We start from the raw sequence: 24,803 nt of genomic DNA, 5'->3' as shown, positions 1-24,803 counted from the left end.
AGCAGCATACAGGGGGCTAACACCTTCACACATTATCTGGGCTGACACCAATTGTTAAAGTTCACCTGAGAATGTAACTTTTAAAAAGAAGTTAAAAATCACATAACACCAGTTTATAGTCCAACAGGTTTAATTGGAAGCACACTAGCTTTCGGAGCGACGCTCCTTCATCAGGTGACAATCACCTGATGAAGGAGCGTCGCTCCGAAAGCTAGTGTGCTTCCAATTAAACCTGTTGGACTATAACCTGGTGTTGTGTGATTTTTAACTTTGTACACCCCAGTCCAACACCGGCATCTCCGAATCGTGTTTAAAAAGAAGTTTTGCAATTTACATATGAAAGAAGTGAAACTAACATGGTCATTCTAACAGACAAGAAATAACAAACAATCAAGGTATTTTTCAATGTATAATTTCAGTTACATCGCACTGTAAACATTTGCTATAAATTCTGTGTCTTACAATAGTGTTCTCCACAACCACCTGATGAAGGAGCAGCTACTGCTTCGAATAAACTGTTGGACTATAACCTGGTATTGTGTGATTTTTAATCTTTGGCATCACTGCTATTTTATTTTTGTAAAGAAGAAAATGTTAAAATTTCAACACAAATACAGAAAGTACATTGCTTCTGCATAATCTAATAGAAGAATTAATGAGGATGAAAAAAGTGACTGAAAATCAAAATATAGCCCCCAAACATCAACAAATACTGCCCAAGAATGTATCACAAACAGCTCTCGAGAAAAAATATTTTGATTGCTGGATTGGAGTCACCATTGGTTCACATGGTGCCAACTCATCAAATCATCCAATTGTGTCCAAAATTACTGTTGAATTGAAAGTCCAGTTATATAAGTGATCATTTATTCATATTGTGCCACCCAAAGCTCCCTCTGTAAATGCCTTTAGAGATTCTGCACATAAAGTTAGAACTTCGTGTACAGTAGTGTAGAAGCAAGACTCCTTCTCATTTTTATCCTGACACTAATTACTTTTTTTTTGTCCACACAGCGCCTGGCAGTCTGCATTCGGCCAGAGAAGATAATCAGAGACCAGAAGCCTGATTCACTCTGCATGAATACTATCCCTTAATTCCTTGTACATATTGCATGCAGAAACTTTACTTTGAGATTGAAATGGATTTTTTAAAAAATCCACAGAAGAATTTGTGTGAGGTGGAAAATGCATTTAACATTTCAACTTCAGTAAGAACAGAAATATGAACAAGGACAGGGAATTCTGCAGAAACTTTGATAAGGAGCTTTGAATATTTATACAATTGTTATTGTTAACATATAGTTGAAAAGACCTTTCACTTTGTACCTTTAGGAATTTTGTGGGTGAAAAAAATCAAGAAAAATTGTTCTTACAACATGTCTGATTACATTTTCCTAACTTATCAGCACTTACCACTTAAAAATTATGACTTGCCAACTATATAGACCAAGTGTTTGAGATTTGCATTACTTACAGTCACAAGAACTTATACTCAACAAGCTGCTTTTACACATTAAACCCTGTTCTTTGTCTTGAATTAGTTTATGATCTCTTATCCCAGTTCAAGACAGCTAGATTGTTCACTTAATCAATTGTTTGCCCAAACTTAAATCAATCAGTAAGCAATCCTATAATGCCATTGCAGTGTATAAACAAAATTAGACAAGATAAAATGCTATTATTTGGTTTTGTACTTGTTATTAATGAATGTTTGAAGATTATGATTTTTAATTAATTTTTTGTAAAATAACAAATGTGTTTGTACTTTTGAAAAGTGCTCCTAGTTAAGCCCACTTATTCCTGATGTGTTCATTTTTAAAAACTGTAACCTTTCTCAAACAATGAATAAAATGTAAGGTGAATGTTAATGGGTTATTAACCCCTACATGTATGTACATTCAAGGAGAAAGTGAGGATTTCAGATGCTGGAATCGGAGCTGAGAGTGTAGTGCTGGAAAAGTATAGTAGGACAGGCAGCATCTGAGGATCAGGAAAATCGATGGTCCTGATGAAGGGCTTATGCTCGAAACGCTAATTCTCCCGCTCCTCAGATGCTGCCTGACTTACTGTGCTTTTCCAGCACCACGCTCTCAACTCTGTATGTACATGCAATTCTAACAGCCTTTATACTAAGTATAATTTGAATACTGGGGTCTCTATGGCTTTCTAAAGCATGTTTTACTGTAACCTCTGGCAGGCAATAATTGAAGCACATTCAGGTTACCATATCAACAGGATGACAAATAGGTCAGTTAGAGGTTGTCAGTTTTCAGAATAGAATAGAATTTCTTCAGAATGGAAACAGGCCATACAGCCTAACAGGTCCACGTTGACCTTCTAAACAGTATGGGGAGAAAGTGAGGTCTGCAGATGCTGGAGATCAGAGCTGAAAATGTGTTGCTGGAAAAGCGCAGCAGGTCAGGCAGCATCCAGGGAACAGGAGAATCGACGTTTCGGGCATAAGCCCTTCTTCAGGAATTCTAAACAGTATCCCACTAAGACCCAACCCTTTACCCTTTCCTTGTAACCCTTGGCTAATGCACTTAACCTACACATTCTTGAACACTGTGGACAATTTAGCATGGCTAATCCACTTAACCTAAGCATCTTTGGACTGTGGGAGGAAACTGAAGCACCTGGCGGAAACCCACATTGACATAGGGAGAATGTGCAAACTCCACACAGACAAATCCGGGTCGCTGGCACAGTGAGACAGCAATGCTAACCACTGAGCCAATATGGTGGCTACTCCCAGTATGACACACATCTGACACCTAGGATCATCAATGGATCCAGGTACAGGTAAGTGATGGCAGGAGGCAGGTTGTGGGCTAGGAGTTGTGCAGGAGGTTTAGTGACCAAGGGGATGGCTGGATCTCAGGGGCCTTGTCCATCCTGAGGCCATTCCCCTGAATGCCTTTGAACAAGAGGTGCCCTCCCAAAGTCCACAAACAACCGTGACAGAATTTACTTTTCTGGCCCTACATAGCAAGTACCTTAATAAAAGCAAATTACTGCGGATGCCGGAATCTGAAACCAAAAGAGAAAATGCTGGAAAATCTCAGCAAGTCTGGCAGCATCTGTAAGGAGAGAAAAGAGCTGACGTTTCGAGTCTAACTGACCCTTTGTCAAAGCGCTTTGACAAAGGGTCAGTTAGACTCAAAACGTCAGCTCTTATCTCTCCTTACAGATGTTGCCAGACCTGCTGAAATTCTTGAGAAATTTCTGTTTAATATTTGCAGGATCTACAGTTATTTGTTTTATTGCAAAACTATTGATTACAGTTTATTTTAGGTGCTTTAAACCATTTAGAATAAACATTTTCCTTATTAATTTTCACGTAAAGAAGATATGTTTTCAATCAATCTATTCAGTGATGGTGTACATAGCTCTGGAGCAGGTGAGATTGGAACCCCTGACTTCTGCAGCGTAGGAACGTGTGCTGGCAACAAGGTGTGAATGACGTCATCGCGTTAGCCGCTTGCGCGTGGTGCAATCGCGTCTGTTGCTTGGGGATTGCGCGCGCATCAGTCGGGCGCTAGGACCCCGCACCGGCACAGGATGGGCCCCTTCTTCGCCGGTGTCCTTGCTGCTTTATTTACGCTCATCGTGAGCCAGAACCAACCGTCAACCTCCCGGGACCGGCCCTTCAGTATCCTGAGGCAACAAAACCTCGGTAAGAATGAAAAGTAGGCCGTACACCGGACGGGTTTCACTCCCAGGGTAGACGGAACACGGCGGCCATAATGGCCTCTTACCGCCCACCCGATCCCGCTCAGTGTCATTGTGTCGGCAAGAAGCAGAACCTTTAAGGGACGGGTTAAAGGGGAGGGAACGGCTTCTCCAGCCCCTGGCTGTAGCTCAGGGTGAACCGCTTTGGCTTCCGCCACAAAAGGTACTGGGTTCGAGTCCCGTGCCTGATCCTTAAGCTCAAAATGAAGGCTTGATACTTTTGGATGAAATGATAAACCGAGGATAAAACCAGGAACTGCTGATGCTGGAAATCTGGAACAGAAATTGTTAGAGGACCTCAGCGAATCCCACACCATCTGTGGAGAGAAAGCAGTCAAGTGACCCTTTTAAATCGAAGACATGCGCTGCTACTTTAAAGAAAGGGAGAATTTAAAACCGTATCCTGACCATTATTAACCTCTCAAATAAAATCCCCAAAAGAGTGTATTACCGATCTTTATCACTGTGTCATTTCTTTTGCAATTTTGTAGCTGCATTTATTGCATTGCAACATTGACCATACTTCAAAGGCATGTGAAAGCTGAATTGCTTTGCAATGTCTAATAATGCCAAATGTATGTGGAACTGCACTTCCACAAGATCCACCTCTGGGGGATAAATATTTTTTTTATTATAATGGTTATAATTAGTTTACTTGATAAATTGTGAGAACAACTGAATAATATTCCAAGTAAATTGTGTTTTACATATAAGCAACATACTGCCGATGCTGGGGATCCTGCTCACTTTGTTTCTTTCTCCACAGATGCTGCCAGACTGATTGAGTTTCTACAGCATTTGCAGTTTTCTTTTACTGCTGTTCTGGTCTTTTCTCCTAATCCTGAATCCTGTATAATACACACATGACAGGGGATCAGTTAGCTAAGTTGAATAGACAGGTAGTTTGTGATGTAGAATATGCCAGTAGTTTGGTTTGTATTCCTGCACTGGCTGAGGTTACCATGAAGGACTCCTTCTCAATGGGGTGGTACGGTTGCTCAGTGGTTAACACTGCTGCCTCATAGCACCAGGATCCTAGGTTTGATTCCAGCCTCTGGCAACTGTCTATGTGGAGTTTGCACATTCTGCCCGTGTCTGTGTTGGTTTGCTCCGGTTTCCTCCCACAGTCCAAAGATGTGCAGGTTAGGTGAATTGGCCATGCTAAATGAATTGGTCTTGCTAAATTACCTGCAGTGTTAGGTGCATTAGTCAGGGGTAAATGTAGGGAAATGGGTCTGGGTTGGATGTTCTTTGGAGGATCGGTGTGGACTTGTTAGGCCAAAGGGCCTGTTTCCACACTCTAGGGGATCTAATCATCTGTCCTCCACAAATTTAAATACCTTCAAAAACCCTTTCCCCCTGCCTGAGGTGTGGTGACTTTCAGGTTAAAGTACTACCCATTGCACCGCTCTCTAATGATGATTTGGAGATGTCGGTGTTGGATTAGGGAGGACAAAGTCAGAAGTCACTCGTCACCAGGTTACACTCCAACAGGTTTATTTGAAATCACAAGCTTTCTGAGCGCTGCTCCTTCGTCAGGTGAAATGACATCCTTTTAAATAAACCTGTTGGATTATAACCTGGTGTTGTGTGACTTCTGATTCTCTCTAATGAGAGAGCAATCCTGTGATCCAGTAGGACAATGGTGACTTTACCTTTTACTATTTTAGAATAAACCTGGCCTTCCATTTAACTAACCACATGGTACAATTGATTATTTTCATGATTTAATTGAAGTTGCAGTTTTCTTGGGGAACCTTTAACTAAATCTAGGCCCATTTAGACTATGCATAAAATAGTTGCTGCCGTAATCTTTGATTCAGCTGTGGGTCTTGCCTAATTATTTGGAGAGGGCAGTTACAGTGCAGTGATTTTTTTTTAGATTACTTACAGTGTGGAAACAGACCCTTCGGCCCAACAAGTCCACTCCGACCCTCTGAAGAGCAACCCTCCCAGACCCGTTCCCTTAGATTTACCCCTTCACCTAACACTACGGACAATTTAGCATGGTCAATTCACCTAACCTGCACGTTTTTGGACTGTGGGAGGAAACCAGAGCACCTGGAGGAAACCCACGCAGACACGGGGAGAATGTGCAAACTCCACACAGACAGTTGCCCAAGGTGGGAATTGAACCCGGGTCTCTGGTGCTGTGAGGCAGCAGTGCTAACCACTGAGTCACCGTGCCACCCCTGTTAAAAGGTTCATGTCAAAGTATAAAAAGCATTACTATCTAGTAAGAGTTCTGAAAGTTCCGCATTTGTATGTGTGGAGAAATAAATGAATGTTGTGCAATTAAATTATACTCAAGGATTGACATTTTCCTTCAAGGCTAAGATCGATTAAGGGATTCAAGAGAAATAGAGATGAGATGGGAAATCGGAGTTAGGGTCATGAATTAGCCGTTGATCTTACTGAATGGCAAAGCAGTAGACTAGGGGCGAGTGTGGCCCACTCCTGTACCTATATCTTATGTTCTTGCATGATTATAGCTTCAATGGGCAGGTTGTAAAATTTCTGCTTATTGAGCAGAAAATTCAATAAGACCATTTTTTAACAAAGTGATTAATTTTCTTTTTGTTTTACATGCAGCTCTGACTGTCAGTGTTTTGAGCATTCTGCTACTCATCATGATTTTAATGATGATTTGCGTGTACAAACCCATCCGTCGTCGATAAAAGATTGTTTCTTCATGGAATGCCTGCTAAATGGACGCTTTTGTATTTAATATCTGGAAGGATAAAACTTGCATTCCAATTGGCAAATCAACTGCTTGTGCAGCTCAAGATTTCAGTACAATATGTATTTTGGTATCTTTATTTGCTGCACTGTGAACATTTGGAACCTTTTTAATGAGCCAGCTGCTCTCTTACACAACATGTGGTCAAGTGTCAATACGTGCAAATCTAGTTACAAGTGAATATGGTACAGGTCAAGCAAACTGCAAAAAGGTCCTGTGAAATTAAACTTGAAAGAATTTGGTGTTAGGGAGGACAGATGTACATACTTACTCTTAATGTTTACAATTTAGTCATACACACTGGGAACTGAGATTTATTACATACTTTACTGTTGCTATAAGAGGTCAGATGTTTTATATTTGTGATTACAAATAGGTCATGGTAACCAACTGACATTACATTTATCTGTTTTTGTTTTTACGCTATCCCAGCACCTTATGCTATAGTTCCCATTGCTGCTCTTGGTGCTGTTGAGGAGGCAGGTGATTGATCTGAAGGGCTACCTTTTCCTTTTGCTACCCAGCTTGTGTGTAAAGGATGTAGTCTGTGCACTTCAGAAAACAGAACTAAGGTCTGGGAGTCATCCTGTGCTGAAAGGAAGGCAAGATCTGCACACTTAACATGATCAATGTGCCATTTTCAGTTATTTATTTTGTTTCCACATTGTAGAAAAACACTTCTGTTTATGGTCCATGGTGAAGCTTTGTTTGAAATCGGTGAAATAGCTGGCAGAATCATGTACCTCATTAACATGTGAAATTATTCTTGCCTAAATATACACTATATAATTTACAATTGGCACCATTACTCATTACCGTAATGCCCCTTCAACCATTCACTGCCCGCTCCAAAGAAATCACGTAGAAATAAAGAAAAGGATTAAACCAGAACATTGTTACTGTAAAACAAATATACACTACATTTGAAGGATCACAAGCAGAGTCATTGCCATAATTTTGTTTTGCATTGGGATTTGAATTTCTCTGAGGATTTCGGGATAATGCAGTCACTTTTCCAAAAAAAAATTAAGTAGCAAATATTGATAAGTTCTAATGTAAAAGGTTAGTAAACTCTATGACTGACCACCTAGATAAATAAGAACTGGATTCAATTTTCAAAAATTACTACAATCAAAAAGCTGCACCTACTGGAAATCCGCAATCAAAATAGGAAAAACTGGAATACTCAACAGCTCACAATATCATCTGGGAAAAACAGAATGCAGTTAATGTTTCAGGTCTTCATTCAGTCTTAAGGAAAAAGTCATTAACCTGCTTCTGTTTCTCCAGAAATGCTGTCTAATCTGCTAAGCATTTTAAATTAAAAATGTTTTGTTCAGGTTAAGCTTTATATACATATTGGAGTCGAATTGTGGCAGTTAGATAATATCAAAACTTTTTTTTTGAAAGAAGTGCTAAAGATTAATTTTACACCTTGTTGACTATCATCGACAATAGTACAGTTTTACCTGTGAATGTTGAATAGTCCCTTTTAAATTTTTAAATTGTTCATCTGTAACTAGCCACAAATTTTCTTCCTAATTTGTTGACACATTGCACTACGGGATGAAAACCTTGTGATATTTTGATACTGTTCCTGTTAATTTATAACAATTATGTCTGAGAAAATGTTCCGATTTGAAGCAGATTTACAAAGCCAGACATTAAATGGGTTTATTTGCCATAACTACAAAATTGTAGATTTGAGGCTTCTATTGGGGTGTTTTGATGTTTTTTTAGTTTTTAAAAAAATTGTCTTTTTATTGTTGCTTGTTTCGGTTCTTTTGACAATATTCATATTTTCTGATGTATTTTTTAATGTAATGGTACTATGAGAAACGTTTTTCCCAGAATGTAGTTTCTTCAAAGCAGTTCAGAAAAGGTTAACTAGGCTGATTCTTAGTATGAAGAAGTTGCCTAATGAGGCAAGTTGAGCCTATACTTATTGGATACATGAGGGGTGATCCTTTTGAAGCATAAACGATTCTGAGGGGGAGCCTTGACTAGATAGATGTTACAGATATTTTTCCTGATGGGGGAATTTGGAAAGAGGGAGCACAGTTTCAATGTAAGGGGTCTTCCATTTAAATTTGAGATGAAGAGGAATTACTTCATTAGACATTAGGTAAATAAATGTATTCAGCACTGAATTATGCTGATTTTTTTTTGATCCACAGGAAAGTAAAGGGTTATGTTGGGGACACTAGCAGGAAACTGGAGTTGACACTATCAAAAAATGGTCTATGTAATTGAATGTCAGATTCGACTCTGCTCCAATTTGTTGTAACATTTGAATGAGCCTTGTTTCCTGTTCCAAAGTCAGCTTAAGACTTGAGAAAAACACTAATCTATTTTTAGAAGAGCAAGCACTTTGACTGACATCTTTGATTTGACTGACATCTGTTTGGTTTGTACTTCACCAAAACCATATCAATCTTAATGAAAAGTTTAGAAGATAACCAAGTGAGGCTACAAACTCAACACTCTTAAACTGTGCAACAATGTGAACCTGTTTTGTCCATGTGTTATGTATCTCTCGGCATATTTGAGTTTAAAGTAATCTAGTGTAATTTATGCTGTGTTCGTGCCACTAAAACTTATCATCTGATTTTGCACTGATTGTTAACATAAACATGAACTGGAATTTTTGTTTTTTTTTAAATACTTTTTGCACACTCTACAAATTATTTTTTTGATAAAGTTTAATCTGTCTGTCATTATTGTAGCTGAAATGTGTTGTATCCAATAGTGGTCTTTGTGAAAGATGGGTATTTTGTGTGGATTTCGCTTCTGTAATTCCTTTTTCTTCAGTGAGGTACTGTTGACTGAATTGCTTTCTCTTGGTACTATACATTTTTGGAATGTTGCTGCTCTAATTTCAGCAGAGTGGTAGTGTCTTATTTTCCTGCAATGTTCTGCCTGTTAACTTTCATACATCATGCTTTTATTCTGAGCAGATCTTTCAGTTGAGCTTTACAAGATCCATGAAAAGTTGGGTTTCTATCGCTGGTACGTTGGAATTGTGAAGTGCTGTTAACTGTATTCTTTGATGTGGCTGAGTGCTGAGATTCATGGTCCAAGGTGTTGCTTTATTGTTTGAGTAAATCTTCATTCCGAACAGATGAAAATCCATTTTGCACCTTTCTTTCTAAAATTCTTGTTTCAAATTGTCTTTTTGTTTTTTACGCTTCAGAATCTGGAAAGACATGAAGCTGAACCAAACTGGAGAATTAAAAAAAATGCTATGAGACTGACTGGTTTTGTACAAAGTAATGAAGATGAGTTAATTGATTAACTTTAAGTTGAGGAAAGTATTGAGGAAGTATACTGTTTGAATTAAGGTTGACATTAATGAAATCTAATTCCTTGTGGAATAAGGAAGAGGAGATGAGAGATGCAATTTTATGAGGGAAAAGGGAGAAATTTATTGAAATTAGGTGGGAAGGTTTGAGAAAGTGAGAAAGACGTATTTTAAATGGGGAAGAAGAAGGTAGGTTATATTTAAATTTAGGGTAGCTTCCTTAAAATTTAAAATATAAAAATTTATGGTTTTTGGCAGTTATCTCCAATTCCAGAAAAAAAAATTTCTTCAGACGACTAGTTTTGAGAAGATTTGTAGCTCAGGTTGAGGTTTTGGATGTATGTTTGCTCGCTGCGTCCATAATTATTGCTGTGTATGTGGCTTACGGACTTAAGGATCGCAAATTATATTTCTGCTGTTTCTGTTTCAATAGTAGTTGTTTCATTTTGGAATCTATTTTCACCTATAATTCACACGTGCATGTTTAAGTAGAATCTAGTGAATGTGTTTCCTTTCCTCCTCCATTATTTATGGATGATCAAGCCTTGGTAATGCTTTGAAAGCTTCTTTTGGTGTGGTCACTTATTTAGTGCACAATGGGGATTAAACCTTAGCCATCTACCACCACCCTCCTCCGTCTGGCCAAACTCATCCTCACTTTCAGCAAGCTCTTTAGTTCCTCTCACTTTCTTAGGTTAAAAGGTTTAGCCATGAGTTCCTGCATAGGCTCCAAGAATGTCAGTCTCTTTGTGGGGTATATAAACATTCGTTGTTCCAGTCCCTACCTACCACACTTTCACTAGTGCAATGATGTTATCGGTGCTGCTTCTCTCTCCCACCAAAACTGGAAAAATTGATGAATTTTGTTTTCAATTTCCAATCTGCTCTTGCCTTCATCTGGACCATTTATGACTTCTCCTTTCCCTTGACCTCTCTGTTTCCATTTCTGGGGATAGGCTGACCACCAGTATCCGTTACAAGCTCACAGTTTCCCAAAGTTACCTTGCTTCTTGTGAGGACTCTATCCATTCTGCAAATTTTTTCATCTCCTTCATAGCTGTTCTGATGATGCTGCCTTTCACAGGAGGGCCTCAGAAATGTTCCACTTTTTCCTTAACCGAGGATTCCCCACCACCTTGGTTGTCGAGGCCCTCAGTTGTGTCTGACTCATCCCCACACTTCAGCCCTCACCCCTTTCATCCTCTTCCACAAACATGATAGGGTTCTCCACCTCACTAGCCTCTGTCTCCAAAGGATTGTAAACTACATTTCCACCACCTCCATTGGGGTGCCATCACCAGACACGTGTTCCCCTCCCCTCCCTTGTCAGAATTCTGCAGGGACCGTTCTCTCCAAAACACCCGGATGCACCCCTCCACTCCCAACACAACCTTACAGCGCCTTCCCATGCAGTCGCAGAAGGTGCAACACTTGCCTGTTTATCTCCTCCCTCCTCACTATCTAAGGCACCAGACACACCATTCAGGTGAAGCAACAATTTGCCCGCACATCATTCAATCTAGTCTAATGTATTCAGTGTTCAGTGGCTTTTAAAATTGTGGTGGGACATCTATTCTGTACACTTGAATCAACTTATCAGTTCTAAAGATCTAGTATGAAGGCAAAGCAGTTAAGAGCAATTGTAAGCCCTGGCTGAAATGGTTGAAGCTTTTCAAAGGCCCTGCAACTTATACAAAGGATTAAAACCTAATTTGTGGAATCATTTTATGCTATTGAAAGGATAGCTATCATGTATAGTTGATGGTGCAATGTTCTGTATGTAATAGGTGCATTGAGACTAATTGTTTTGAATGTGGAAAGTTAGTGATTATTTGGTTTTGTAAATTGCAGCATTGATGAACTTCGAGTGGTTTTGTTTCAATGTTAGCATTATTGTTACTTTTATGTCTTATTGTTACTTATGTGTTTTATTAATTATTACTGAATATATAAAAATGGGAGCAGCCATCTTGGTCCATCTCCCATTTCATTGACTTATGAATTTTTGCAAAGTTAAATTAATTCTGTGATTCAATAAACTTGATGTTTACTAATCTTTGTAAAATATTGTGTATTTACCCATCCAAACATATTGTAGAACTTCCTCTTGAATGTATTGAGAAACAGAACTGGAGTTACATTTGACTTGGGTTTTTTTGTATCAGATATTCATAAGTAAAATGTGGCTCATTTCACAACTAGAGCACAAGTTTTCAAAATGCTTTTCCTCTTTTTGTTGTCATCACATTCTGTCCATCCATTATTTATCTCTCTAGTGTTGACTTACTCACACTAAGGTTTCAGTACAAAGAAATAAACATTTATGCCTTGATGTATTTTATCAATTATTACTGAAGATATCAAAATGGAAGCATCCTCCTTGGTACCCCTCCACAGAAATATTCTCAGTGATAACACTTTTTTCTTGTCTACTGTCTGTCTTTTGAATGCTGTAAACATTGGTTCCTAGAGACTTTATATTTACAAAAAAGGTTCTTATGAGTGTATCAGTATTTGAGGAGTGCCTAGGCTGATACTTCAGTGAAACATTGAGGAGGCTTACATTGTCAGAAATTTCAGAGGAGACAAAAAAAATTTATTTGTCTACGTAGCTGTAAAAATTACTATGGCAATGTATGAATTGCAGTGACAGCATGGTGGCCTTAGTTACATTTATACTCGAACAACATGTCGAAAACACACTGCTGTTTTTGGGATTTTGTAATGTGCAAATTAGCAGCTGTATTTACTCACACAGAATGAGGTTAAACATCAGAAGTAATAAGTAATTGACTTAAGTGATTTGACACATCCTGAATCTTTGAAAGCATCATTTAAATTCAAGTTAATTCTTTGTTTTAATTACTTCTTGCCTGGTCTATGAGTTCTTAACTTTTCTGTTTCTTTTAAAGAGATGTACAGCACGGAAACAGACCCTTCAGTCCAGTTTGTCCATGACTAACAGATATCCTATATTAATCTAGTCCCATTTGCCAGTACTTGGCCCATATCCCTCTAAACCCTTCCTATTCATATACTCAACCAGATGCCTTTTAAATGTTGTAATTGTACTAGCCTCCACCGCTTCCTCTGGCAGTTCATTCCATACATGCACCACCCTCTGCATGAGAAAGTTGCCCCTTAGGTCTCTTATGAATCTTTCCCTTCTCACCATAAACCGATGCCCTCTAGTTCTGGACTCCCCTACCCAAGGGAAAACACCTTGGCTATTTATCCTGTCCATGTCCCTTATGATTTTATAAACCTCTATAAGGTCAGCCTCAGATTTTCTATTGTTATGGACCAGGCCAAACCCCCTCAAAACATTTCACAAAGGTAGTCCAGACCCTAACTTTGCTAGTTGTTTTAATCAGATGTAAGGTGGATATTCCAGAATAGATGCAGTTGATGAAACCACTTAGTTTTAAACAAAACAGAATTTATTTACAAGATTACCAAATGAAACACAAACAGAAAAGAACAGAATATTGAATAACTTTAACTATCTGAAAACCCATCAGATCATCCAAACTTAATGATGTTGTTCCAAATATTTGCAACAATCCCGATAAACACCTCTTGGCACAAAAGGTAAAATCAAACAGTGTCTTACGGGGAGATGTCAGAGAGATCAACAGCCTCAAACTGCTTGACTGCTTTTGGTTAAAAGCCAGACTGCCAAACTCAAATCAAACCAGAGAAAAGCTGAGCTGGGAGAACTGGCCACTCCCCTTTCATCGTCCAAGTGTTTTTTATAAAACATTTGAAAGCCTTTTTGCCTAGGTGGTATCTGTTAGCTATAATCAAACTGGCCCTAAAACCTTTCAAACTTAGACTTTTTGGAGTTGATGTCTTTTATGACCTGTCTGGAAAAGAAAAAGGATACATAACCTTGTTAAAGGAGCATCATCTTACCTCAAACCCTTAAAAATAAAGAACCATCAATATCCAAAGATGGCTTCATTTTAAAACCCCTTCATCTTGAACTGTTTGTACTCTATAACGCACATACATTACATTGACTATAAACATGCAAACACGCACTACTATGGTCTGTTTCAGTTGTTTTACTCCTGCCACTGAACGCCTCCATTTCTCAGTTGGCAATTATGTTTTCTTGACCTGCCACATGTACAATTTTCAAATTTAATTTAGCAACATGTTCCATCTGAATAGTCTGGCATTTTTGTCCTTAAATGTCTCCATGAACTTCAATGGGTTATGATCAGTGTATATGATTTGTCTCCGATACATTACTGGTAACATAAACATTGAAATGTTTTAATGCCAATACCAAGCTCAAAGTCTCCTCAACTGTTGAATATTTCTGCTGATGAATGTTTAGTTCCTGGAGAAATACCCATTAAGTCTTTCTATCTTCTCGTCTTCCTGCAAGAGCATAGCATCGATGGCCATCTTGAAGGGCTTTGCGTAATTAGACATGGCTAATACTAGGGCAGTATCAACACAGTTTTCAGCTGTCCAATACCTTCTGGCAGTCCGCTATCTACTGAAACTCCTTGCCTCTCTGGCAATTCAGTGATCTGAATCAGATCAACCCTTGATCTGATCGTATCTCTGTGGGTAGTGCATATTTAATGAAAAATTTGAGTAATTCCTCTACAATCGTTTAGCTGTGATATTGCATAATGGAATTGCGCCTGGAAATCTAGTGGACACATCCATTATTGTTAACAATTACTGATTCCCACTTTTTGTTTAAGGTCAGGGTCCTACGCAATCAATTAAGACTCTTGTGAAAGGTTCCTCAAATGCAGGAATAGGTATTAAAGGTGCAGGTTTTATTACAGCCTGTGGTTTTCCAATTACTTGACATGTATGATACGTCTGGCAAAATTTAACTGCATCCTTGTGCAGTCCAGGCCAGTATAAACATTCTTGTATTTTAGCTTGTGTTTTTCTCACTCCGAAATGATCCCTTGGAGGTAACTCATGAGCTACTCGCAACATCTCCTTTCTATAACCCACTGGCAGTATGACTTGATGAACTTCTACCCATTTCTCATCTGCCCGAATATGTGATGATCTCCATTTCCTCATTAAGACATCATTTTTAAGATAAACGTTCAGGGATACATTTGGATTCTTTTTCTGTATATGCCTTTTGATACAATTGCTTCAAATTTTCATCGTTCTGCAGTAACTCAGTTAATTTATCTGAGTTAAAAATGCCTACTTTGTCATCTATCTGTTCCTGGTTTGTGTTAACCCTCTGATCAAACAGGGTCATTCCACTTCCACTTTCTTATCTGTACTCTTCAATCTCCTCTGTTTCAATGGTGACTTTGTGACCTCATTACCACATAGTCAGGAAAAATCCCAGGATATTCGTCCTGTAATTGTTCAGTTGCCTGAGTTTCCACTGGCTTTTCAACCACAGTAGGCAGCAGTCCTACCTGTTAACCAGGTATATCATTAGCAAGGATAAATTATATTCCTGAAGCTGAGAGTTTGTCGAGTACTCCTACCACGACTTCTCCAATCTTCACTGGACACTCTAACCTCACGTTACATAATTGAGTGTTTCTTGTCTCACCATGAATTCCCATTACTAGCACCTTTTCTGGCAGTAGTCCTTCAGAGGTACATATCACCTAATCTTTTTTCATCACAGATTAAGAGGATCCTGTATCTCTTAATATTGTAATCTCTTTACATGCTGCTCCTGGCCTACCAGAGTAACTTTACCTTTGTAGCTATATGGTTTAAGATGATCTGATACTTCCTCCTTAACCAACCTGTAACCAGCTTGTACATTACGGTGCAGCTTTCTAGCCTCCACTGTGCTTTCTGTTACCACTCCAAAAAAATTCTCTGGCTTATCTTGTTTTCCTACATCTGGCTTCCCAGTGCTTTTTTTAATCGAACAATGCTGTGATTTCACATGGCCTACTTTGATGCAGTGAGAACACCAGAGCTTTTCAACTTCTCTTTTACCCTTCAAAGGTTTCCTTTTTAACCCAGTGGTAAGTTATCCTTGTGATCTTCACTGAGACCTACCTTTCCCTTTCCACGTGAGGATTTCTCCTTTCCCCTATTTCTATCTCTCTCAGATTGAAACTGATTTTGGAAGGCAAACTTCGATTTATGGGCCAGCTCATAATCATCAGCTAATCTTGTCATTCTAACTCTCTGCTCTTCCACGAGTTCTCACTGCTTCAGGAAGTAAATTTTTGAATTTCTCTAAAATAATTCTGAGTGTCATAAGTTTGCTCTATTTTTAATGCCCTCATCCACCTATCAAAATTACTTTATTTGAACCTTTCAAACTCTGTAGGCTTCTGGCACAAGTTCATGTGCACATAAGATGGCTTTCTTCATCACCTCACACTTCCCAGATATCTCTTCTGATAGTGATACAAATAGCTCTACCGACAAGTTGTGTTTGGATCAACAAAACCCACATGGTCACTGGCCACCGCAATTATTTAGCCATCTTTTCAAATGAGGTGAAAAAGGCTTCCACATCCTTCTCATCAAATTTAGACAATGTTTGAATATACTTAAATAGTTTCTCACCATGGGTTTGCTCTTCCTCACTAACCTTATCTTCAGCCTTCATCTGCATCTTTTTAAGCTGACTTTCCTGTCAAAGTGCCAATTTCTGAAGTTTAAACTCTCTCTTTCTCTTGTTTTGCGAAAGCAATTTGTTCTTTTTCCTTTACTATTACTCAAATTCAAACTTTATCATTTCCTTGTCTTTTGTCTCCAACTCCAGCTGCTTAATTATCAATTGAATTTTAGCGATCTCAAAAGATTCTGGTGGCATTTCCAGCAAATTTAAATGCTGAGCTATTGCTGGAATATCTCTCCTTTCACCACAAAAGGATGCAGCTCCAACTCCAGCTTGTCTGCTAATTCCAGCAGCTTGGCCTTAATTACCTTTTATAAAACCCCAATGTCACTTCTTCCAACCCCAGAAAACTCTTGGTGACTGAAAGAGTCATTGCTATCCCGAGCACTGTTTAAACCAATCGAATTTAACATCCAGAACAAAAGACACTTAACACCTACCACTCGCTGGCTTCGGGTCCAACAACCCTAATTCTAATTTGGAACTATACTTGGGATCCTGCAAAGACCCCCCCAATCTGTTGTTCTGGACCAGGCCAGAGCCCCTCAAAACATTTCAAGAAATTAGCCCAGACCCTAACTTTGTTAGTTGTTTTAAGCAGGTAGAACACAGTTATTCTGGGAGGAATAAAGTTGGAAAAACCACGTGGTTTTAAACAAAACAGAATATCTTTACAAGATTACTAAATTAAACAAACAAAAGAGAACAGAATACATGAATAACAAATGTATGTAACAGATCATCCTAACTTAATGCTGCTTCCAAATGCTTGTAACAATCCCAATAAACACCTCTCGACACAAAAGGTAAAATCAAACAGGGTCTTACAGGGGAGAGAGAGAGATATCAGCGGCCTCAAACTGCCTGACTGCTTTCAGTGAATAGACAGACTGCCAAAACCAAATCAAACCAGGATAAAGGTGAGCTGGGAGAACTGGCCACTCTCCTTTCATCGTACAAGTGTTTTATTTTAAAAATTCAAAAGCGTTTTGCCTGAGGCAATATCTTTTAGCTATAATCAGACCGGCCTAAAACCCTTCAAACTTAGACTTTTCAGAGTCAGTGTCTTTTACGACTCCTCTTATTTAAAAAAAAGCCAAGGACAACATAACTTTGCATAGTGTGATGCTGCTGCTTCTTTAACAATCAGAAGATATCTATTGCTGCATAAATTTTAGACAAATTTGGACTTAAAATTTCAACAGCCTTACTGCCTCACTTAAGTTTTGGAGTGATCATTTTCTGTAACACACATTCCTGAAATCGTTTGCAAATAAATTAATGTATCTTTAGTGCTTGTTCAAATGTTTGAAATTTCAGTTTGAGTGAGTCAGCTGGAAACATTTCTTTGAACTTTTCTGGCTTAAATAAACTCCTGCATCATGACAATTGCAAACATTACTGGTTGCAGAGGACCATCACTAATGGAGTCTTGAAGACTACTGCCACCTGAGTGGACCTGTCAGATGGAGGAAACCAAAATGAACAAATAAACAACCCGAGCTCACTGTTGCCGATGAGCTATGTGCCTTCCCATAATGACATTGGCAGAAGTCACCATTACATTATGTTCAAAGCCATCCTCAGATCATGCAGAATGACACCACCACTGTAATAAGTTGGATAAGTCTGACAGTCCAAAACCGTTGCTATCATTATAGGATAAATGACAACCATTCGGTCCATTTAATCCATAGTGGTTCTCTGAGCAATTCAGTCCCATTTCTCCATTCTATCCCCGTGGGCTGGCAATTTAATTCCCTCAAGACTCTATCCGCTTTCCATTTGAAAGCGTTATTTATCTTTGTTTCTGCCATTCTCATAGGTAGAGTTCCAGGTCATTGATATTCAAATTGAAAAAAAAGTCTTCCTCATATTCCCCTGAAACTTGTGTCCAAAACCTTAATTCCATTCTATATGCCATCAACCAATGGGAAAAGCTTTTCTTTGTTTAGCTGTAAACCCATCTTATCTTGGACTTTTCCTATCAGATAGCTCTTTAACATTCTTTGCTCCAACGAGAACAACCCCAGCATGTCCAATCTAATCTTCCTTTCTAAATTTTCTTATCCTTGGAAATATTCTGACAAATCTGCTTTGTAACCTCTCGGGAACCTTCACACCTTTCCTAAAGAATGATGTCGATAACAGGACATAATATTCAGTTAAGGCAAAAACATACTTTATAAATGTTTAGTTCAACTTCCCTGCTTTTATACTTGCTTTCTTTATATTTGAATGCCAAGATCCGAAATGCTTTGATGATTACTATCCCATTATATGCACCACCTTCAAAGGTCTGTGTATTTAAACTGTGCAGTAAAGTGCATGCTGCCTTTTCCTTATCCCTTCTGCTACCATGGATCAACTCAGTGTTCTCTGCTTCCATCTGCTACTTGTCTGTTCATTCCATTATCTTACCTATTACTTCTCAGTTGGTTGGAATCATCTTCTTTAGTATCATCTGCAAATTTTGAAATCTTACACTGTATTTCAATATCCAAGTCACTTATATAAAAGAAGAAATGGTTACAGCCTGGCCTTTGAGGAACACCTCAACATACTATCAGGTGGGTAGAGATGAGGAACAGTAGGATCAAGTCAATAGTGGGATTGGGGTCTCCAGGCCCTCTAACAGTAACCACAAATGTGGGATGCAGTATACAAGGCAGCAAAACACTGAATGCTGAAAATCAGAAACAAACAGAATGCTGGACAAACTCAGCAAGTTTGACAGCATCTATGCAGATTGAAACAGAATTAACCTTTTGAGTCTGATACAACTTCTTTGGAACTTATCATAAGGAAAAGGCAATCATTACTATGTGCATTAAAGTCACTTAGAAACTGGAAAGTCAAATGGGCAATAGCAACCTGGATGAGAAGTTCAAAGAATTATTTCAAGATCATTTCTTACAGCAGCATGTTTTGGAATTGATTGACCATTAGGCTATTTATATTTTGTAATGAGGGAAGTAATTAATGACTTCAGGGAAGGCATTCTAGATATTGGTGACGACAATATGATTGAATTTTATATTCCGCTTGAAAGGGAGAAGATTGGAGCTTAGACAAATATTTAGAAGTTAAACAAGGCAAAAATATGGGCGTGAAAAATGAGCTAGCTAAAGTGAGGTGACTTACTAATCCAGGGATAGATCAATAGAGGCGCAGTGGTTGCAATTTTGATTTAGTATTGTCACATACTGAGATAGTGAAAAATATTGTTTTGTCTGCTAACCAGACAAATTGTACTTATACAGTAACGCCTCGACATACGAACGACCCCGTTCATGAACAAATCGGTTTACGAACAGGATTGTTTGTAAAATTTTGCTTCAATGTACGTACGAAATTCAAGATACGAACGCAAAAAGCCAGTGGATTCATTGTAATTGTTCTGCTTTGCTATGCGCGCTTTGAATATCCGAACAATGGGAAAATTGATTCAGTTCGCGAACTTTTCGGTTCGTGAACCGGGTCCCAGAACAGATTAAGTTCGTAAGTCGAGGCACTACTGTATAAGTACTTTAGATAATAGAACAGAATGCAGAATATAGAAATACAGCTGCAGAGAAAGATCAACCCTAATATATGAGAGGCCCATTCCTAAATTTGATCAGAGTACTCAGAATAAGTATATTCCTACAATATAGAAAAGTTCTAAAGGAGAACTCACCACCTGTGGTTAACTAGACAAGCTAAGCATCAAACTTAGGAAGAAGCACGTTGTTGGATGGTAGGACAGATGATCAATTAAAACAAAAGGAATGGCAGAGAACGACTAACAAGTTAATAAGGAGGAAGAAATTAGTGTGAGAGAGGAAGCTAGCTATAAATATAACAATTGGTAGCAAGTATTTCTACAGGTATTTAGAAAGTAAAGGCATCAGTGGCTGTCATCTTCTTTAATAACCACCAATACAAAGTACTAATTACGTAGTTGAAGGGTATATGACCTTCTTTGTTACCTCTGCCACTGAAGGTGGGTACATATCATGTTTTCACCCTGATTGTAAACAATATATTTCAAAAACTAAAATGGATTTCAAGAAAACATGGTAAGACAAGATATGGCCCATGGATGAACTGATTAATTTTCAGTACTGAGTCAGATCTGTGTCCTGAACTCTTAAGAACAATGAGCCAGCGTTGGAATTTGGGGTGAATTGACTTTTAGGTAATTTTGAATTGTTTGTTTTGGATTGTTGAAACTTATTGTGGAGCAATTTGTCATAATGGGAGTCGAATTTTTAGAGTTGTCTGTGAATTAGTCTGTAGCTATCTCAGTGAAATTAAAAGTCAATAGAAAGGTGCCTTTTTGTTTCCAATTTTGTAATTACAGAGCATCAAACAAGTATGAAAAAGATTCAAGGAAGAGCTAAGAAATTGTTAGTTTGATGGAGTGTGACCAGAGGTAGGCATTGAGTACTGTCTTCACTTGTTCTAATCAGTTTCACCCAACCTCTTATTACCCACTTACTGCTTCTCTGCTGGTAGAAAGTTTGTGGATTATTTTTAATTGCATTCTATTTTCACAATTAATATTTATTTTCTCTCTAAACATTTTGTCTTTGGCCCATTTCTTACTTGAAGTAGTCATCTGGCATGCATCAAACACTTTTTTTGTTTCATTATATGCCCTCTCTCATGCCATCCAGGCATTCTCTGACTTTAGTTTTCCTGCCTTTCCCTCTTATAGAAATGTAGAGTCTATACTAGAAACATTTGTACCTTATTATCACCTTATTGTTTATTGATTCTGTTTCACAATGTCTGTACGTCACTGGTTCAGAGATTGGGAATATTCTACCTAACCATAGTAAGAGTATGAACAGCAAAAGTGTTGCAGCAGTTGAAGGTTTTGCCCACCATATCCACATGGAACCAGAAATGAACAATAAATAGGGTTTTGGTTGACTGTCTTTTGGAATCAGTGAGTATTGATGTAAATGTAGAACTTTACTTTAACATCACAGAAGTTTGAATTAAGTTGAGTTTCTGACCAGGCGGACCATTTGAAGAAAGGTTTAGCAAAATAATTTCTCGTTTTTCAGTTAGAAAAGCCAATAATTCCTAAAAGAAACTCACTGAAGTAAAGCAAGTTTAATTTTCTTTTAATGCAATTATTACATAATTCAGAAAAGTGAAAACTATAGTACCATTTTATTTCAAAGTATAAGTTAAAAGTTCTCATTAATTTACAAATCTGAAATGATTAGGATAGGTTTTATTGCCTGCCTCTCCTCCTCCATCTCTCCCCCAATGGAGTAGAAAGAGTTTCACATTATGCTACTGTCAGAACTATGTATGAAGATAGGTGTGTGGGCATTCACTTATGCAATCTGGCATGATCAAATGCTTCATTTACTGCTACAGTCTTTAAACAAAGCTCAAATGATTACTCAACATTTATGCCTACCCAAACCCCGCCATTGTCTCAACACCATCTGGCATTTTGAGTCAGTCTCAATATTTGCAGGTGCAGGCATGAAAAGTCTTAGAGGTGATACTCAGCATTAAGTTATTGTTAGCTAACTCAGCTGGAAATTGTGAGCATGCAATAATTGCTTAAGCATAGGATGAGATATGAAGCCAGGCCTCTCCCTACCTGTATGATCAAATAGTTTGCAATCACTATTTTGAGGCAACTAAGGATGGACAAAAAATGTAGCTTTGCTTGCATCCTTCCTGGTGCATCGGATGACATTGGTATCATCAGCACGGTGTGCACGGAATGGAAATAGCAACACATGTATTTTGTTTAAAATTCTAACTTTTGCTTGCCTGATGCTTGAGATGTTTAGTATGTTGCAGGCACAAGCTGGTTGTTTGCAATCATACAATACCCTATACAACAGAAGGCTCACTATAATGCAGTTCTGCTTCAGAACCAAGTCAATAAATGATACTTTGGCTTCTAAGACAAACTTTGTAAGGTTTGCATAAGAGGCTAATTCTCACTGAGCTAACAATGTTATAGTCTCATCTGCACACTAGATCTGGGATGAAAGAACTGCTGCCAGCCAAGGTGCTGAATGTTCAGTCAGATAATAAAAATATGGAGGAAATATATACTTTAAGAAAAGTCAGATTAACCTCATGGTTGTAACAGATTATTAAAGTGCTGCGAACCCGTTTCAATTGGCCCAAGACCAGTCTTCACTTCTCCTGTAGGGAAAGCTCTAATATTCGCTTCAGCATAGCTTCCTCTTCTCTCTGTCTTTCCTCCTGTTCCTCAAGTTCTTTGGCAGAAAGCTCCATGGCAATTTGTAATTGAGTGTTGTAACTAGAGTACGCATCCGTGGAATGAGATCCATGGGAACCCGTTGTAATGCCTTCATTGATTGCTCTAGAAAAGTCAAATCCACAGAAAAGGTGATAGGAAGACTTCAGGACAATTTCAACAAAATAATTCAATTAAATCAACTTCTTTCCTCTTAGTCAATGTACTAATCAGAAAGATCCCAATTCCAAGTCTTAATCTCTCTTGCAGTACTCCTGTATTAGAGAAGCAGACGGTCAGTTATTAAAACTGCTGACAAAGGTGATACTGTTACTGTCTGGAATACCAATATCGATTATTAAAAAGGCGTAAACACTAACTCTCATACTGCTTTCTATTACCTCCTAAACCAAGTCTCAACCACCAAACATCAGGCTGTTTCCAGGTCTGTTGCTAACCTCAACTCCTGGAGATCTTCCCTCCATGGCTTCCCAAGTCAGTCCCCCAACAGTGTACTTCTACCAGCTTTCCAGATCCACCAACACAACTGTCATCATAGACGTCACTTCAGTCTGCTCCTGCTCCACTTAACTTCATGTTTCCAACCTTAATTCTTTTCTCTGCCCACCCACATTTGGTCATTTTTCTGGAACCCTATTTCTGTTTAATTATTGTTTCCTGTTCACAATGGACAGTTGATCTCTCTTCAGCTTCACTGCCCACCAAGATGGTCTGAGTGCTCTACACTTCCTCCTTGGAAAGAGGCCCAACAATCCTGATCAATCACTACCCTCTTCCATCTGGTGGTGCCGGTTCTCTAATTGAGCAATTTATGATTTATTTGTGGGCACACAAGTTAAAAGGTGTGGCGAGGATACCCACATGGGCCTTAGGTTATGCTGGTCTTTTGGTGGGGTATAAGAAATATTCATTGTTCTGGTCTTACTTTGGAGACCTCTCACCCAGAGCTGGGAAAAAAAAAGTCAAAGTCAAATGTTGCTTCTAATTTTCACCTTTCAATTTCACCTTCACCTGATCCATTTGACATTTCACTTCCTTTCCTTGACTTCATTTATCGCTCTTTCTGAGGCTAGGCTGTCCACTAATATTCACTACAAGCCCATTGAGTCATAAAGCTAGTTTCACTATACTTCCTCACATTCCCGTTCCAGTAAGGAGTTTCTCTGTCTGTGTCAAATCTACCTTGATGCTAGCTTCTACAAAGACTGTTCTAACATTCCTTCCTCAACTGTCTCCCCTCCCCACTCCACTGTGGATGACAATGCCATCAATTGTGTGTCACCCATTCCCCACAACTTTACCCTCACCTCCTTCCTCTCCATTCCAGAATACCAGGATAGAATAGAACATAGAACGGCTACAGCACAGTACAGGCTCTTCAGTCCTCGATGTTGTGCCGACCTTTTATCCTACTCGAAGATCAAACTATATACCCTTCATTTTACTATCATCCATGTGACTATCCAGGGTGGCTTAAATGTGCCTAATGTACCTGACTCTACTACCACCGCTGGCTGTGCATGCCACACTACCGCCAATCTGTGTAAAGAACCTACCTCTGACACCTCCCCAAAACCTTCCTCCAATTATCTTTAAAATTATGTCACCTCATTATAATAATCTCCACCCTGGGAAAAGGTCTCAGGTTTCTGCCTGTCATCATCTTGTACACCTCTATCAAGTCACTTTGCATCCTTCTTTGCTCCGATGAGAAAAGCCCTTGCTTCCTCAACCTTTTTTCATGCCCTCCAGTCCAGGGCAGCATCCTAGTAAATCTCTTCTGCACCCTCTCTATAGCTTCCACATCCTTCCTATAATGAGGCAACCAGAACTGACTGTAATATTCCAAGTGTGGTCTAACCAGGGCTGTATAAAGCTGCAGCATAACCCCACGGCTCTTAAGCTCAATCTCCCTGCTAATGAAAGCCAACACACCATACACCTACTTAACAACCCTAACAACTTGGATGGCAACTTTGAGGGATCTATGGACGTGGATCCTAAGATCCTTCCTTCTCCTTGCTGCCAAGAATCCTGCCTTTAACCCTGTATTCTGCATTCAAGTTCGACCTTCCAAAATGAATCACTTTACACTCTTCCAGGTTGAATTCCACCTGCTATTTTTCAGCCCAGCTCTGCATCCTGAAATGTCTTGTTGCAACCTACAACAGCCCTCTGCACTATCCAC

The 24,803-nt window shown here is 38.8% G+C and overlaps 2 protein-coding genes and 1 long non-coding RNA gene across 3 annotated transcripts in view; 2 read left to right on the top strand and 1 right to left on the bottom strand.

The window, feature by feature from the left end:
* The window catches only part of slc6a4b (solute carrier family 6 member 4b), a 54,279-nt gene extending 52,275 nt beyond the window's left edge, over positions 1-2,004 (top strand). Inside the window, exon 13 of the mRNA XM_043715520.2 lies at positions 1,015-2,004. Coding sequence (XP_043571455.1) covers positions 1,015-1,095 — 81 coding nt within the window. The 3' untranslated portion in view covers positions 1,096-2,004. The remainder of the gene's footprint in view (positions 1-1,014) is intronic.
* Positions 2,005-3,536: 1,532 nt separating this feature from the next.
* On the top strand, positions 3,537-12,105 carry LOC122562569 (uncharacterized). Its single transcript, XR_006315358.2, has 2 exons — positions 3,537-3,676; positions 6,325-12,105. It is a non-coding gene; the product is annotated as an uncharacterized LOC122562569 (long non-coding RNA).
* A 9,363-nt stretch (positions 12,106-21,468) lies between these two features.
* Positions 21,469-24,803, bottom strand: part of ankrd13a (ankyrin repeat domain 13A) — a 51,727-nt gene continuing 48,392 nt past the window's right edge. The window contains exon 15 of the mRNA XM_043715517.2: positions 21,469-22,720. Coding sequence (XP_043571452.2) covers positions 22,531-22,720 — 190 coding nt within the window. The 3' untranslated portion in view covers positions 21,469-22,530. The remainder of the gene's footprint in view (positions 22,721-24,803) is intronic.

The sequence above is a fragment of the Chiloscyllium plagiosum genome, unplaced genomic scaffold (assembly GCF_037043375.1).
Source record: "Chiloscyllium plagiosum isolate Xiang-an unplaced genomic scaffold, Cpla_swu_hap1 HiC_scaffold_24, whole genome shotgun sequence".
In the NCBI taxonomy this organism is placed as follows: domain Eukaryota; kingdom Metazoa; phylum Chordata; class Chondrichthyes; order Orectolobiformes; family Hemiscylliidae; genus Chiloscyllium; species Chiloscyllium plagiosum.
Note: the sequence above shows the minus strand (reverse complement) of the source record. Positions and strands in the feature narration are given on the sequence as shown.